We start from the raw sequence: 15,255 nt of genomic DNA, 5'->3' as shown, positions 1-15,255 counted from the left end.
TCAGGAGTCGCCGGCAGCAGCCGAGGAGGCAGCTTCGGGATTGTGACTCCACGCGCGGCAGCGGCCCGAGCGACGCGAGCGGAGCCGGCCAGCTGCGCAGACAGCGGCGCGCCGTACCGGCGGGCGTCGGACGAGCGCCGGTGCGCGGGCACCGGGCAGAGGATGCACCAGGCGCGGCGGGCGGCTCCCCGCAGCCGCCCCCGCGCTTCGGACGCCCGGCCTTAGTGCTGGCTGAGGAGGCGGCGCGCGCGGGGCGCCCGGGCGGCGGCGGCGGCGGCGGGGCCCGCGCCGTCATGCCGTGGCTGAGCGGCGGCCGCCGGCGGCGGCGGGGACAGACGCGCGAGGCCCCGCGGGAGCCGCCGTCGTCCGCGCAGTGCCCGCGGGAGCCGTCGCAGCCCGCGCCCCCCGCCGCGGTGCCCGCGTCCTCTGCGTCCTCCGCAGGAGCGCTGCGGGCCCGGGAGAGCTCCGAGCTGCCGCTGCCCGCCGGCTGGGAGGAGGCGCGCGACTACGACGGCCGCGTCTTTTACATCGACCACAACACGCGCCAGACGTCGTGGATCGACCCCCGCGACCGGTAAGGGCGCCGGCGTGGGGTGTGGGCCCGGGCCGGGATCCGGACGCCCCGTTCCCTGGGCTCTGGGAGAGGGTCGAGGACACGGGAAGGTCTCCGGATCCGGGCGACGAGCACGGCGCCCTCACGCCCCCATCTCCGGGGCTCCGGCCGAGGATCGAGGCGCCTCGTCTCCCGGCCTCGAGTCCCCGAGCGCGGAGCTCCGGGCTCATCGCGGTCCCCGCCGCGGCGGACACACTGACTGGGTTCCCTAACGTCACCCGCTGACCGGCGCCTGGGAGCTGGGCGCCTGGAATTTCCTCTCCCGGGGCTGACGGATGGCCCTCTTTTCCTTTTTCCGCCGCGGCCTCGCCCATCCCTGCCGGGCCTCTGCGGCCCACCGCCCCCGGTTGTGGCCCCGCAGGCACCCCGGCCCCGCGATGGCCAGATGAGCTGTCACCTTGGAGCACAAACGTGCGCCCCAGCTCGGTGGTGTGGGCTCCTTGTCTGGCGGGCTCAGCCTAGTTTCCATCCAGACTGCTGCCAGTCGGGACACCTCCGGGGTTCCCAGTCCTGTAGGAGTTGGGAGAGTCTGTTCCCGAGCTGTGATGGCGAGTTACTAGGTAGCGCCTTAAAACACCGACTTAAAATTCTGATCGAAACAGCCTTGTGTATTGTGGCCAGAATGGATTATGATTAGACCCAGATGCTTTTGGAAAAAAACGAAAAACAAGAGCTGGATTTTAGGTTTCCTCTTTGTGCAAGATATGAATAGGGCACTGAGTTGTCTCATTATTTATGTAAATAAATCCTATGGAGTAAAAAAGGGATTCTTGCATTTAATTAAGTTCATGTAACGATGATGCTATTCTTCAACTTTTTCAGCGGTTCAGCTGCTTTTGGAGAGATGCATGTTTCGTGGGCTTGGGAATTCTGTTGAACCCGAGGGTTTCCAATGGTTATCTGATACCTTGTCCCGTCTAGAGCAACTTCTGTGCATTGCCTCAGTGCCAGAAAGGAAATATACTCCAGGTTTCCCAGTGACTTTAAGAGTTGGGAAGGCCAAGTGTGGTGACATCGCGCCCGCTTCCTCCTACCTGCACAGGAAAGGCAGCGCTGCATGGCGCTGGGGTCTGAAAATAAACGTTGGAGGAGGGAAGCTGCTGAGTTATTGTTTCAATATTTCTCCAGGTTCAGATAGGGAAAAACAAAACCGAGCAAAACAAAGCAAAAGGATGGTGGTCCCCCAACACTCTCTCTGAACACTGCAAACTCTGAACTCAGAAACCTCGATAATCCTAGCCCGGTTTTATGGGTTAAAAGGATGCTTAGTTATTTTGAAAATCAGGTGAGATCATATTATAATTTTAACCAAAGGCCAGCGCCACAGCTGTTTGATCAAGCCCTGGATGGTTCTGGAATTGCTAGAACTGCTTGGAATGTGGTGCCCTCTGATGCTGTACGTGTGTTAAAAACCCAAACAACTGGAAAATGAACCAATTAAAAATACCGTTTTGCTTAGAAAAGGCCAAGGCTCATTTTATGAGGGTAATATAAAACAGTTGTGGTTACACGGGAGTGGGGACTCATGACGAAAAGTGTAAGTGGAAGCATGTCCCTTTTTACGGCGTGACCCAGGACATAGGTGAGCAGACCCTGCGCAAGCCCGCTCGCAGAGCCCTCCTTTCCGCTCATTTCATGCAGGTTCCCTGTGTCTCTCCTTCCAGAAATTTGTTACTCAGTGACATTCTCCTCCTTTGCAGACATCGCTTATGTGAGAGATTTTTTTTTAAAAGTCTTGTTTCTAGTGCTCGCTTCGGCAGCACATATACTAAAAAGCCTTGTTTCTAATGCTAAAAGTGTCGTTGGAGTGAACAAAAGTGGATATTTTACATTTTTGGTAAAGTAAAAACATGTGTATACTTTTATGAGACATTGTTTTTATAGTGAGTGAAAATTCAGCAGGGGACAGCTTGCACTTCAGCTCCCATAATACCTTGCCTGAAATATGTATGGAATGTTCGGCAAGCCACAAACATTTAAGGGGAGTCTCTGAAGGGTGTAAATGGTGTAATAGTCATTCTTCTTCTTCTTTCAAAACAGAACCCTGCCGATTTTTATAGGTGACCGGGTATCCTTTAAAGTTGGAATTGTTTTATTATATGGAAAAAACTGGGTTGGAGCATATTTTTTCCATGTGCATCTGACAGTTAAAAACCCCTTTTGAATTGCCTTTGATTCACACGATCAGAAAACAGGGTTCCAGAAATGAGGACTCCCCCCCCACCCCAGGCACCTTCCAGAGAGAGAGAACTGACAGGAGAAAGGCACATAAATAGGTTTTCAAAGAGAATGAAAAATGCTATTGAAATTATGGAGGGCTTCCATGTAGTAGGTTAGGCGCACATTGTTGCTGACTTTAAAACACTTCATATATAATTTAGCGAGAACTGTAATAGCATAAAATACACTGCTGGAAGCAAAGTAACCAAGGGCCAAGGGTGGTAAACAGTCTCTTCTAGAGTTTTCTATTCATTCCATTCATTGTTGTGTTTAACAGCATTTGATATCGCCAGCTCAGGGCGTGTTGGTGAATTACTGTAGCTGTACTTTCTTTTTCAAGTCACAACAAAGAGGTTGCAAGCCTAAGGAAACATCTTTACACATGTGGCTGTAAACATCCCAGTATTTTCAAAACAATTCTTTTAGTTCGATGATCAACCCACCTTAGGTTTAAATTTACTATCTCTGCAGATCAGTGCTGTGAGTATAATTTTCATAGTTTTTGGAATTGTACCCAAAAACTTCCTGAAAAAAACATAGAGTTATTTCACCATTTCTGTGGCTGGTAGTTTCTGTGGGTGAGTCTTATGTGGTTTACATGAGTGGTACATATGTATTCTACATATATTAACTCAGAGTTCAGTGACCACTTTATAGAAAGGGTATTTACCATTTAGGTGGGAAGTATGGGAAGATCATTTTTGCTTCCTTTGGAAAAATTCAGTGCCTTCGATGGTCGTGTACATATACGTGTGCTTCCTGCAGGGTTATGTTAATATGATCCTATAGATGGACTGGGTGGTTGAAACTTTATGTTCTGTTTGCCCTAGCTTGTGTGTGTGTGTGTGTGTGTATCTCCTCACCCAAGGATATGTTTATTGATTTTTTTCTGGGGTGGGGGGGGCGGAGAGGCAGAGAGAGAGAGAGAGAGAGAGAGAGAGAAAGAGAGAGAGAGAGGAGAAAGAAAGATCGATGTGAGAGAGAAACATCTATCGGTTGTATGCGCCCTGACTGGGGATTGAACCTGCAACCTTGGTATATGCCCTGCCTGCAAATCAAACCCATGACCTTTTGGTGTATGGGACGATGTTCCAACCAATTGAACCACCCGTCCAGGGCTCTCTAGCTCTAGCTCGGTTTTTATTGCACACAACTGAAAATGCCAACTGTGAGCAGCTGAAGAATGGGGACCATATCACATTTGAGATCAAAGCAGAGTGTAAATGATCGTGATGCTAGTGGAAGGCCCACGTGATACCATGACAGAAACTTTTAGGGACCCATTTGTTCACGTGATGGATTTGACCTGCACCACATAAAGGAACTCTGTGGTATATTAAAAGTCCTTTGGACAGGCTATTGCTTTAAAGAGAAAACAATCCTTGGTTTGGGAATTTGCCAGGTTGGAGCCCCACAGAACAGAGCCAGATGACATCATTGATTGCTCCCTTCTTGGAACCCTTATTTAGTATTGATTAATGGGACATTTACTATATTTACCCCACAGAGTCTATTTTGGGGTTTTATAAACTTAATGATAAATAAGTAATGATTTCTCCATTTTTCACTTATAGATAGTGTTTGTATGAACATGGGGGAGTGTTTTGATTTGAAGGACATAGGGGTGGAATCCTATAAGAATATTCTTCCATTTAGATGATCAACAATCACTTCTTGGTCTGTTCCTGGTCTAATATCTTTCTTTTTCTTCCCTTCCTTTTTTTTAAAAGTGAATGGAAAAGTCATTCATGTCCAAAAATAGCTCCCGGATGTTTGGAAATCTCTAAGTTTCCTTTTCTTCCTTTTTGCTCTGATTTTGGAAGTTGAAATAATGTGCTTCACCTTCTCTGGTAGGTTCTACTTCAGGAGCCCTTGGGTCAAGTGACATGTTAAAGGTCACCGAGTGAGCCTGGTGAGCTGCTTCTAGCCCAGGTCCTTTTGCTAATGTTGGCTGCCTTTCCAATAAGTTAAAATAAAGTTAATCTGACGGAATAAAAGCAGAGTTAAATTCTACTGAATTCAGTTATTCCCCTTCAAATCTAGTAAAATGAAGAACTATTTGCAGAGATTCTTGGCCTTCTGTGTGCTGGGATGGTAGATGTAGACATTTGTCTGGGACAGGACATAGAAAATGAAGACAACGGTAGTGACCAAGTACTGTGATCGGCTGGTGATGGCTTCCACGAAAAGGAGGGAGGGCTCACTTGAGCCTGGCGGGGGGATCTTTATTCCCACCCATCCTCCCCTGGATCAAAGGTTTCTTGTGCGCCTCCTCAGCACCGGCAAAGAAAAGTGGGAGCTGAGAAAAGTCCCAGGGAGGAGGAAGTACGGGGTGTGTTCCGAATAAGTGAGGGGATCGGAGAGTGTGACCCAGAGTCCTTGTAAGGGAGGCAAGACTCGGGCAAGACCACGCATAACTTAGAATCCTCCATCGTTGGGGTTGGAAGAGCTAGGACTGTCCTTGTTCAAACTCCTCGTTTCGCACTTGAGGGCCACAGTCAAGGGGTGCGTTCTTCCGGGAGCTGGAAGGACAGGGACTCGAGCTGTGCCTTCTGACCAGGAGCCAGTGCTCTTTCCACCACGCCGCCCTACTGGCGAACCCCCCTCCCCCCCATTCAGTCTCAGGCGCCCTTCCAGGGGTGAGGAATCCGTGGTGTGCACGGGTAAGCAGGTCCTTACCTCCGCAGGCTTCCAGTGCATCGGTGTCTTTCTCCCTAAGGCCTCACCGTGCCGGTGCTGCCGCCCAGTTTTGCCCCACTGGAAGCCCTTGGCTCTGTGGTTATGGTGGACATACGTGGAGCGCTTACTGTGCGCTCCAGGCATTTGTGTGGATGCTTTTACTGGAAGCCCACAATGGCTGCACAGGCGTAGGAGGACAGGCGATGAAACTAGGCCAGGGGAGGGTGACTTGGTGACCTTGCTTCCCATAGCCAGTGAGGTGCAGCGTCTGTCCAACTCCAGAGCCCAGCCCTCTCTTGGCTAGATAGGTCTGTGCCCCTTGCACAGTGCTATACCCACTGATTATTTTTTATCTTGCATTCGTTGTTGTTTGATATTTAACCCTTCCCGATGGCAGGTAGAATAATGGCCCCCCAAAGATGTCCATGTCCTAGTCTCTGAAATGTATTAATAAGTTACCTTCCGTGGCAAATAACATTTGCAGGTGGGATTAAGTTACGAATTTGGAGATGAGGTGATTATTCTGGATTATCTGGTGGGCTCAGTATAATCACAAGGGTGTTTACAAGGAGGAAACCAGAAGGTCAGAGTCAGAAGGGGAGATGTGACGGCACAAGCAGTTGCTGGGAGTCGTGTGGCCATGAGCTATGGATGCAGGCAGCCCCCAGAAGCTGGAAGGGGCAAGCACGTAGATTTTTCCTTAGAGCCCGTAGATGGAACACAGCCCTGCTGGCCCCTCGAAGTAGCTGAATACAAGTGGTTTTGGACTTTGGACACCCTGGGCTCTGAGATAGCACATGGGTGCTCTTTTGAGCCACTTGGTTTGCGGCAGTTTGCTACAGCAGCCATGGGAGGCTGACGCACCCAATGCTGCGGTTTCCCAGTGAGCATGGAAGCATCTGGTCAGCTTGGTGTCTTTGATAACAACCACAGTAGCTGATGTTTATTGCGTGCTTAGGGGGTGTCGTACTAAGCATTTTATATCCATTTCTCCCTGGCTCCTCACAACACTCCTAGGGGTCCTCAGTTCTGTGAACTGAGCCTGGAGCCTTGCTCACATTAGGCACCAAGTGAGATCTGATGAGCTAGCCAAATATGGGACAGTGGGCGGGGTGGATTTCCTAGAGAAAGGCCAGTTGGAAACGATCAGCAGTTTTCACAGATGGTGATGGGCCTGAGCTAGAGCGATCCGGGGCACTAGGCCTAGAAAAGGCGGGGATTATGTCAGAGGAATTATGAAGGCAACGAGAAGTGCCCAGGATTCAGCTGATGCTTGAATGGAGGCAGATGAAGTCAGAAGGGGGCCAAGGGAATCTTGCTGACACCTTAGGAGGAGCTGAGACTTACCAGTGGTCAGCCCGAAGGCCTTCTGTTAACCCCATTCATAAATCTTCGCTGTTTTGGCCACGGCTGTTGATTGTCCGTGGCCAGGGACTTGGTTACATAGGGAAGTATGTTGAGTCGCTCGCCGCGCTGGATTGCTGATGGGCAGGGTCCTAAGAGGTGGCCAGACTTGGACAGGTGTTCCTCTAGAGCAGAGTTCCCAGCCTCCACCCTGTCGGTATTTGGGGCTGGGTACTGCTTTATTGGGGGGCTGTTCTGCGTAGTGTAGGATGTTTAGCAGCATCCGTGGTCTCTACTCATGGATGCCAGGAGCACACCCCTCCAAGTTACAACAGCCACAAGTGTCTTCAGACATTGCTAAGGGTCCACTTGGGGCGGGGGAGTGCAGTATGGCCTGCTTAAGAACCTTGAACTACTTCTGTCTACTTGGTTACAGTGATGCATGAATTTGTTTCAAGCAGATTGACATGACATGGCTGAGCTGTTACATAGGAGAGGGTAAGACCGCAGAGGCCTGATTTCTGTATTTCCATGAAGAATGGATGTTAAACATATTTATATGAAAAACTGAACTTACTCTACCACAACAAATAGTACTACCAGCATATGAAACATCGGGGCTGTATTTAGCACGAGTGTATTCTTCAATTTTTAGAATATTCTCAACGGGTGGGTAGTTCCTGAGCGCGAAGTGTACGCACATACATGGTGGGTCAGAAGGAAAGCGATCTGCGGACGTTTCAGAGTTCTGCAGCAACCTAGAGAGCTGGCCTGGCATTCTGCTTCTGTGCGTGGGATGGAGGGTAGCAGTCTGCCTGGGATGCCCCAGGAAACTCCGGCTGCTCCTGTGGACAAAGGTGTGATGCGAGGATCACCTCTGCTTTTGCTCAGAAGCCCGAGAAGGGCCGGGCTGCGGTGTCTTGGAAGGTTGCTTATGGAGCTCTGGGATCGCCAGCATTTTCCATCGGGGGTGTGTGTGTGTGTGCTTTTTATTTCTTTAAAGCTCAAGGGGCTGAGGGAGAGAGAGGGAAGGAGGAAGGGAGCCGGCCAGATCCTGGGGGATAGGCCCTGCAGTCTGCTGGGTGGGCCAGGGGCCAGGCCAGAGGTCTTCTGAGTGACCCTGTGCACCAGGGCCAGTGCCACCAGCAGGCAGCACAGCCAAGGCGAGTGTGTTCCCAGGCCATGTGGCGCTCGGGCAGGACACCGGGCAGCTGTTGCTGGGGATGGATTCTTTTTGCCCCTTGGAGCTCTGTTTATGCGAAGGTGCCCATCTCCAGTGTGGGGGAGCCCTGCGTGTGTGGGTGGACTGCATTTTCCTTGAAAATTATCCCCATCTATTTAAACCAAATGGTGCACATATCATAAAATGCACCGTTTAAAAATATACAATGTAGCGGTTTTTATATTTCCCAAGGTTGTGTAACAGTCACCACTATCTAATTCTGGAACCTTTTGATCATCCCCCAAAGGCACCATGCACCCCACGGGCAGTCGCTCCCCATCTCCCTCAGCACCTGACAACCCCTCTGGGTATTTTGCATAAGTTGGGTCATGCAATCTGTGGCCTTATGTCTGGCTTATCCCACTCAGCATAATGTTTTTGAGGTTTATCTGTGCTGCAGCACGGATCATGCTCCATTTCTTTTCTTTGCCAAGCACTGTTCCACTGTGTGGCCAGAACACATTTGGAAGCCGCCCTGAGGTGCCCTCCCTGTCGAGGCGTTCCCTGCAGAATGCAGGAAATAGCTATGTCTTGGATTCCGTTATGTCAACTCCCAACTGTTTTACTCACAGAAAAATGACCATTCACATGTTGACAATGTCAAAATATAAACATGACCTCGTGGACTCGATGGAAAAAACGAGATCGGGGCTGGCCGTGGTCAGCCGTCTGTTCTGCTCGTAGGCTGTTGGCTTTGCTCCTTGATAACCAAGCCTGGGCCTCCCCACTGGGGCAGTCAGTGCACAGTCAGTCTGGCCCGGGAGCTTCAGGTATCCCAGAGTCCTCTACCCTCAGGGCCCAAGCAGCCCCGTGTTTTAAGCTCCCCTGGGGCTTATAGCCAAGAGTCACAACCATTTTGTGCCAGGGCTAGTGGAAAAGTGATATAGGAGGTGCTGGTGTTTAGCAGAGTTGGAGTTAGAAATCTTAAAGTGAGAGACTCTATGAGTTGATTAATTTTTCTCTGCAAATCGGGTGAAGATGATTATATGTTTATTTTTCGAGGAGAAGGTGCCCGTGTTCTGTGGACCAGCTGGGCAGACCTGCCTTAGGGTTGTGGCTGTCATTTAGCTTGGCCTCCTTCTAACCTCTTGGAGCTTTGGTTCCTTCCCATAGAAACTGGGGCCAGTGTGGGCTGTGGCGAAGGTCCACGAGTGAGGGGAGCTGTGTGCAGAGCCTAGAGCCTGGGTCCTGGGCACCAGCAGCCCCACCACAGGGCACCTTAAGTGGTTTGCATGTAGGACGCCACGTTGGAGTCATGTGGGAAAGTCGCTGCTCTGAAGGACAGAGCCGAGGAAGCCCACGGCACGTGCAGGTGCAGAAGCGGCCTGGCATGCGTGCCTTAAGAGGGAGGAATAAGTGTCTATATTTAAAGTTGTTTGTGTCCCCATTTGGTGGGAATGGTGGAGATGGGGCCGGGCATGGGCAATAGATCTTTTTATCCTTTTTGCATTTAAAAAAAAAGTTCTTTATCTCTTTTTAGAGAGAGGGGAAAGAAGGGAGAAAGAGAGAGCGAGAAACATCAGTGTGTCGTTGCCTCTCACATGCCTCCAACAGGAGATCTGGCATGTGCCCTGACTGGGAATCGAACCGGTGACCCTTTGGTTCACAGGCTGGTGCTCGATCCACTGAGCCACACCAGCCAGGGCTCCTTTTTTGCTTTTTGAGCCACGTGAACGCATGAACTTTTAAAAGAATTAAATGAAAAAAATTAGCATAGGAGAACAGGGTGGTATTATATATGTGAACTTAAGAAGCCCTTGCTCCTCCTCCTCTGCCCCGCTCTCCCCCTTCCTTCCTTTGCCACTTGCAGGTAAATTTCTTGGGCAAGTTTTTGTTCCCTAACTTGAGGTTTTAGTGCACTGGGTTTCTAATGGTGTTGTTATAACTCAGTACAGTGTAATGATGTTGATGTTAGGTAGATATTTCCAGTTTGTCACTGTGCATTTGGAATTTCAAAAATTGTAACAAAAGCTTACTGCATGCTGCATGAGAATTGCTCACATGGTGTCTTTCTTGAAAAGTTTCTCTTGCCTTTTTTTCCTTGGGTCTTTGATAATTTTTGGAAGTGGCAGTTATATTGGGGTAGGCGGGCATGCTTGAGTGAAGCCCAGGAGGGTTTGGAATGGGGGAATTATTGGCTTCCTGGCCCAAGACGACTGGCAGACCTTGCTTGTAGGTCAGAGGCTGGACTGGGGTCGTGTCCTGCTGGTCTGCCAGGCTTCGATCTCCAGGACGGGGCCTGGCATTCAGAGACCAGCTCAGGGATGACGTGGCTGCGGTGCTCATAGTCACACCCTCCCCTCCGTTTTCCTTCTGTTCCGACATGTCGTTCGTGCACACTGGCCTACTTCTAAGGGAAAACTGCAGTTTTTAAAGAGGGCTTCATGCTGTTCCAATAGTAGGCCCCTACGAAGCCCGTTGTACTCACCTATGCTCTTTAATGGACTGCATGTGACTGCTCAATCCACTGATGCAGCGACAGCATCGTGATGAATTGCTTGGCATCATGGTGTCCAAAGAGACGGCTTGAGTTCCGCTTCGCCACCAGCTGCGTTTGTTACCCACAGACCTGCTCTCAACCCTCGCTCAGTTCTGCACTCCGATGCAGGGGTGCTTGGGACCGACTGTGGGTGCCCTTTAAAATGCTCAGGCCTGGAGGGCCCCACAGAAGCATTGTTGCCATATAAGAATGACACCATGCTTTGTGTCCTTCCAGTCCCTTCTCTACACCTCTCCCTAAGTATTTGTGCATAAACCCAGACTTTGGGGATTTTACATGAATGGGCCTATACTATCAATTTTTTTCCCAGTGAATTGTCACGGTCACTGAACAGTATGTTTTGGTGCTCTGTCCACCATCAGAAGACACAGAGCTACCGCATGGTGACTGTTTAGCAGTACTATAGTGTATATTTGAAAGATACTAAGAAAGGAGATTTTAATTTTTTCATCACAAGAAAAAATTTCTTTATTTGTGTGTGGTGATACGTGTTAACTAACTTATTATGGTGGTCGTTTTGCAGTGTATACATATATCAAATATGTTTTACACCTGACACAAAAACGGTGTTTTATGATAATTATATGTCAATTTTGAAAAAGAAGAAAAAAGAATCTGCACATATACTACCATTCTTCTTATTTTTATTTATTTTAAAAAGTTTAAAAAATATGTTTATAGATGAGAGAGAGAGAGAGACAGACAGACAGACAGACACTGATATGAGGGAGGAACATTGCTTGGTTGCCTCCCATATGTGCCCTGACTGGATATCGAACCTGCAACCCTTTGGTGTACGAGACGCCACTCCAACGGAGCCGCACCAGCAAGGGCCACCACCATTCTTTTTCAAAATGTATTTTTATTGATGTAAAATTCACATAACAAAATTACTCATTTAAAAGTGGACAATTTTGTGACATTTAGTACAGTCACCGTGTTTTGCAGCCACCCACTCTGTCTAGTTCCAGAACATTTCCGTCACCCCAAAAGGAAGCCCTGTACCCATGAGCAGTCATTGCCCACCCCTTCTCCCGCAGCCCCTGACAGCCAGCAATCTGCTTTCTGTCTCTCTGGCTTGGCCTCTTCTGAATGTTTCACATAAATGGAATTACATGATATATGTGGCCTTTTTGTGTCGGGATTCTTTCACTCAGCCTCATGTTTTTGAGGTTCAGTCATGTTGTAGGGATCTGGTTTTGTGCTTCTGCTTTTGGTTTAATGCAGTGAACACACCATCTTGTGATCCTAACTGAGGGCAGCTGTGCGAACTTTGCCCACGGAAGCAGCCAGCACCCTTTAAGAAAAATGAATTGAGGATCACAGGAAAGAGATCAACTTAATTTAGCTTTTAGTTTGTTACTTTGAGAAACAGGGAAGTATAAAGTATTTCACATTTCTTTCTAAAATTAGGGACGGGAAGCCAAAAACCTGCTGTGTGGTAAGACATGAATGATGCAGCGGAGCGTAAGAAGTCACTAAGCTCACCTTGCCTTTTTCCTCAAGGAGGCGAGAAGGCAGGCCAGAAACAAAAGACTTACAGAAAATATAATAGTAACCTAGCGGCGGGGGTGGGTCAGCCCTGGAGTCAGGATGGGACAGTCAGCTCCGGCCGCCTGTGCGACGCCACCGCGCGTCCCTGAATTTCTCCATGGCAGCGCTCATTGTCAGTTGACGAACCAGTGTTGGAGTGGAAACTCTTTCCCAAATGCGATTGCTGGCCGCAGGGGACATCGGGGCAGGGTTTTTCAGGTAGCAGCCCATGGGCTGAATCCAGTCCATCATGCATCTGTCTACGTACAGCCTGCAAGATAAGAATGGGCTTTTCATCCTTGAATGGTTGAATAAGAATCCAAAGAAGTCAGTCTTTTGTGAAAACTCCCGATTCAGCGTTGGTAAGTAAAGTTTTATAGGAGCACAGCCATGCCCGTGTGTTTATTGTCTGGCTGCTTTTGTACTGCAAGGACAAAGTTGACTCACTGAACAGAGACCCTGAGGCTGCAAAGCTGAAAATATTTACTACCTGGCTTTTTACGGAAAATATTTGCTGACCCCCAGTCTTAGGAAAATACAGGGTCTAATCAAGGTAACCATTGGTCAGTGGAGGTAGGGGTGGATGGGGTGAGGGATGCAGGATAAGAAGGTTCCAGAGGGAAGTCTAACCAACTAGAGAGAAGGGGCTCAGAATCAGAAGAACCAATGGGGGATCTCTTAGGGACCTTCAGTAGAAACTTCTCCCCCCACCCAAAACAAGAAAGGCTATTGAATTTGTCATAAGACATCCAGGGGAAGTTAGATCACTTAAATCACAGGCAAATTAAGACTACTTTATATAATAAGGCAGAAATAACCATTTTTAGAAAGATTTTCATTAAAAATGCAGTTGGTTCTGGGGATCTAGTTGTGATTATTATACTTGAAAGCTGCTAAGAGAGTAGGTCTTAAGTGTTCTCACTGCAAAAAACAAAAGATAAAGAAGTGACAGTTATATGATGCGGATGCAAGTGTTAGCGAATTACAGTGGTAATCATACTGCAGCAAATAAGTGTGTCAAATCACCACATTGTGTCCCTTAGACTTACACGTTATATGTCAGTTGTATAATTGTATCTCAATAAAACTGACCCCCCCCCAGTTGAAAGCTATGGTTTAATGCTACAAAGAGTTTTCTTAGTTGCTGGGAGAATTTGGGTATGGGAGAATTTGGGTACAGGAGAATTTGGAACAGGAAATGGGTGGCAGCTATATTTCATTCTTGTTCTTTTAGCAGTTGAGCTGTGTACCTTAAGACTGTGTCTTTAGAGAAGATTTAGATATGTTTTTGGAATGCCAACATAAGGTCACACATTTTTGAGTTTAGAAGCCGATGTTTTTTATTATTATTTAAAGAAAACATGGTGGGTGGTTGCTTTTGAATGGTTGGATCGTTTGGGATCTGAAATGATACAGCTCCAGCACATGGTGGCCAACTCTACAGAGTTTCTTTCACATTGTAACTTTTCAGAAGTACCGTGACACCATTCTGTATGTTTCTGAAGGCATCTCGTGTAGCTCATTCTGTGCTTGATTTGGCTCAGGCCAATCCCAAATTGTCATGTCATTAATCTCATTATGAAAAGCCAAGGCACCAGAAATCAAACCCTCCCCCCTCCAATATTATAAACCTCCAAAATGTCACCATGCAGATGGCATATTGACAAAAATGTCAAGGATTACCAAAAATAGCTTCTTGAGTTCACATGTACTCAGGGGAGAAGAACAGAGTAGCATTTGCATTTTAAGTGCTCAGAACCAATAATTCCTGTTGGAGCAACTCCCAACCCTCAGCTCTATCTCGGGGCTTTACACATACTTTCAGTTTTTAAATAAGAACTCATGTACTTATCATGCCTTTCAAATTATTAATAGAGAGAATTCTTTTTCTTATGCCACTTATCACCCAGCTCCTTTAAAAATGTGGATCACTATACAGTTTTATATAAACATGTAATCAATAAAATACTTGTTTTTCCTGAGTCATTGTCAACAACTCAGTTCTAAATCTAGTGCCAGCTCAGTAAATATTTGGAGTCCAAAGTCTGCGTTTCCTTCAGATGGGCTAATTTTTATCTTGTTATGTAAAGCAGAGAAACATATCACTGGCTTTTCATCCTTCAGTTGCTGGAGTGGATGCTGTCCCTTTTTGCACCATTGAAAAAAAACACCCTAGCCTGTCACTTTGGGGGCAGATGCTACTTTTTATCATTTTTGGAGTTCTAAAGCTTTGTGGATTAATCCCAGCCAGGTGGTGGGGCAGGAGCAAGAGCTGACCTTGGGTCCCACAGGAGGTGGTCAGTGTCGGTGAAGAGGCCGTCAGCTGTGTGAGAGAAACATCATGATGCCTCTATGTCTTTCCTCTCTTTCCCGTGGTCTCTGACGTTTCAGGGGTGTTAGGTTGCTTTACCTCTCCACCTGGAGCTAAAGAAGGTGCCTTGGCATGTTCCAAAATCCTAAAATAAATGAAAATTGGGAAAGTTTCCGTGAAGCAAACCAATGACATAGTGGTACCACAGGCGTATGAGTTACTGGAATTGGTTTTGGGAAGCAGTTGGCTGGTACTGTTGGCAAAGCTGGGAGGTGTTAAGAAGTGGTTGGGGTTTTTATTTTTTCTCTCACCGAAAAGGCAGTCCTACATTGAAGCTGTCAGTCTTGTATTAATTAATGGGTTTCGAAGAAACTGAAGTTAAGTTCTTTTTCCCTCCCATGGAAGTAAAGGTGAGACAGAAGTGTGACCTTTAGGTCATCATACTTTTGAATTAGGGCTTACATTTACGGGAAAGACAGGATCAAAGTCAGAACTCTCCACAAGCAAGAAAAAGAAGGTGCCGGAGAAAGAGGATCGATAGTAGTACAATTTGTTTATAAAGGGGCACAGGAATAGCATGCCTGGTGAGGACTGCCCCCACTGCTCATCATCTCTGATCGATATTAGTAAAGCCAGATTTCTGAAATACCTGCAGGGAGCATCAGCTACAGAGAACAGAATTGGAACATCATAGGCTTGAAGCCACAGGCACCATTTCCGTTTTAAGCTTGGTCTTGCTCGTCGGGGTTCCGCAGGAATCACAGACTAAACACTGACTATCAGCAGTCAAGGGTCCGGGGCCTTTCTGCCCAATGACATCTCTAACCACGGGT

At 48.0% G+C, this 15,255-nt stretch overlaps 1 protein-coding gene across 2 annotated transcripts in view; it reads left to right on the top strand.

Moving 5' to 3' along the window:
- The first annotated feature begins 293 nt into the window (after positions 1 to 293).
- The window catches only part of WWC3 (WWC family member 3), a 109,671-nt gene continuing 94,709 nt past the window's right edge, over positions 294 to 15,255 (top strand). For both annotated transcript variants that reach the window (XM_090264518.1, XM_090264517.1), the window contains exon 1: positions 294 to 574. In XM_090264518.1, the coding sequence (XP_090120644.1) occupies positions 294 to 574 (281 nt within the window). The remainder of the gene's footprint in view (positions 575 to 15,255) is intronic.

This window comes from Furipterus horrens, unplaced genomic scaffold (assembly GCF_987537825.1).
Source record: "Furipterus horrens unplaced genomic scaffold, mFurHor1.1.pri manual_scaffold_17, whole genome shotgun sequence".
Lineage (NCBI taxonomy): Eukaryota > Metazoa > Chordata > Mammalia > Chiroptera > Furipteridae > Furipterus > Furipterus horrens.
The sequence above is the reverse complement of the archived record's forward strand: the minus strand, read 5'-3'. Positions and strand labels throughout refer to the sequence as shown.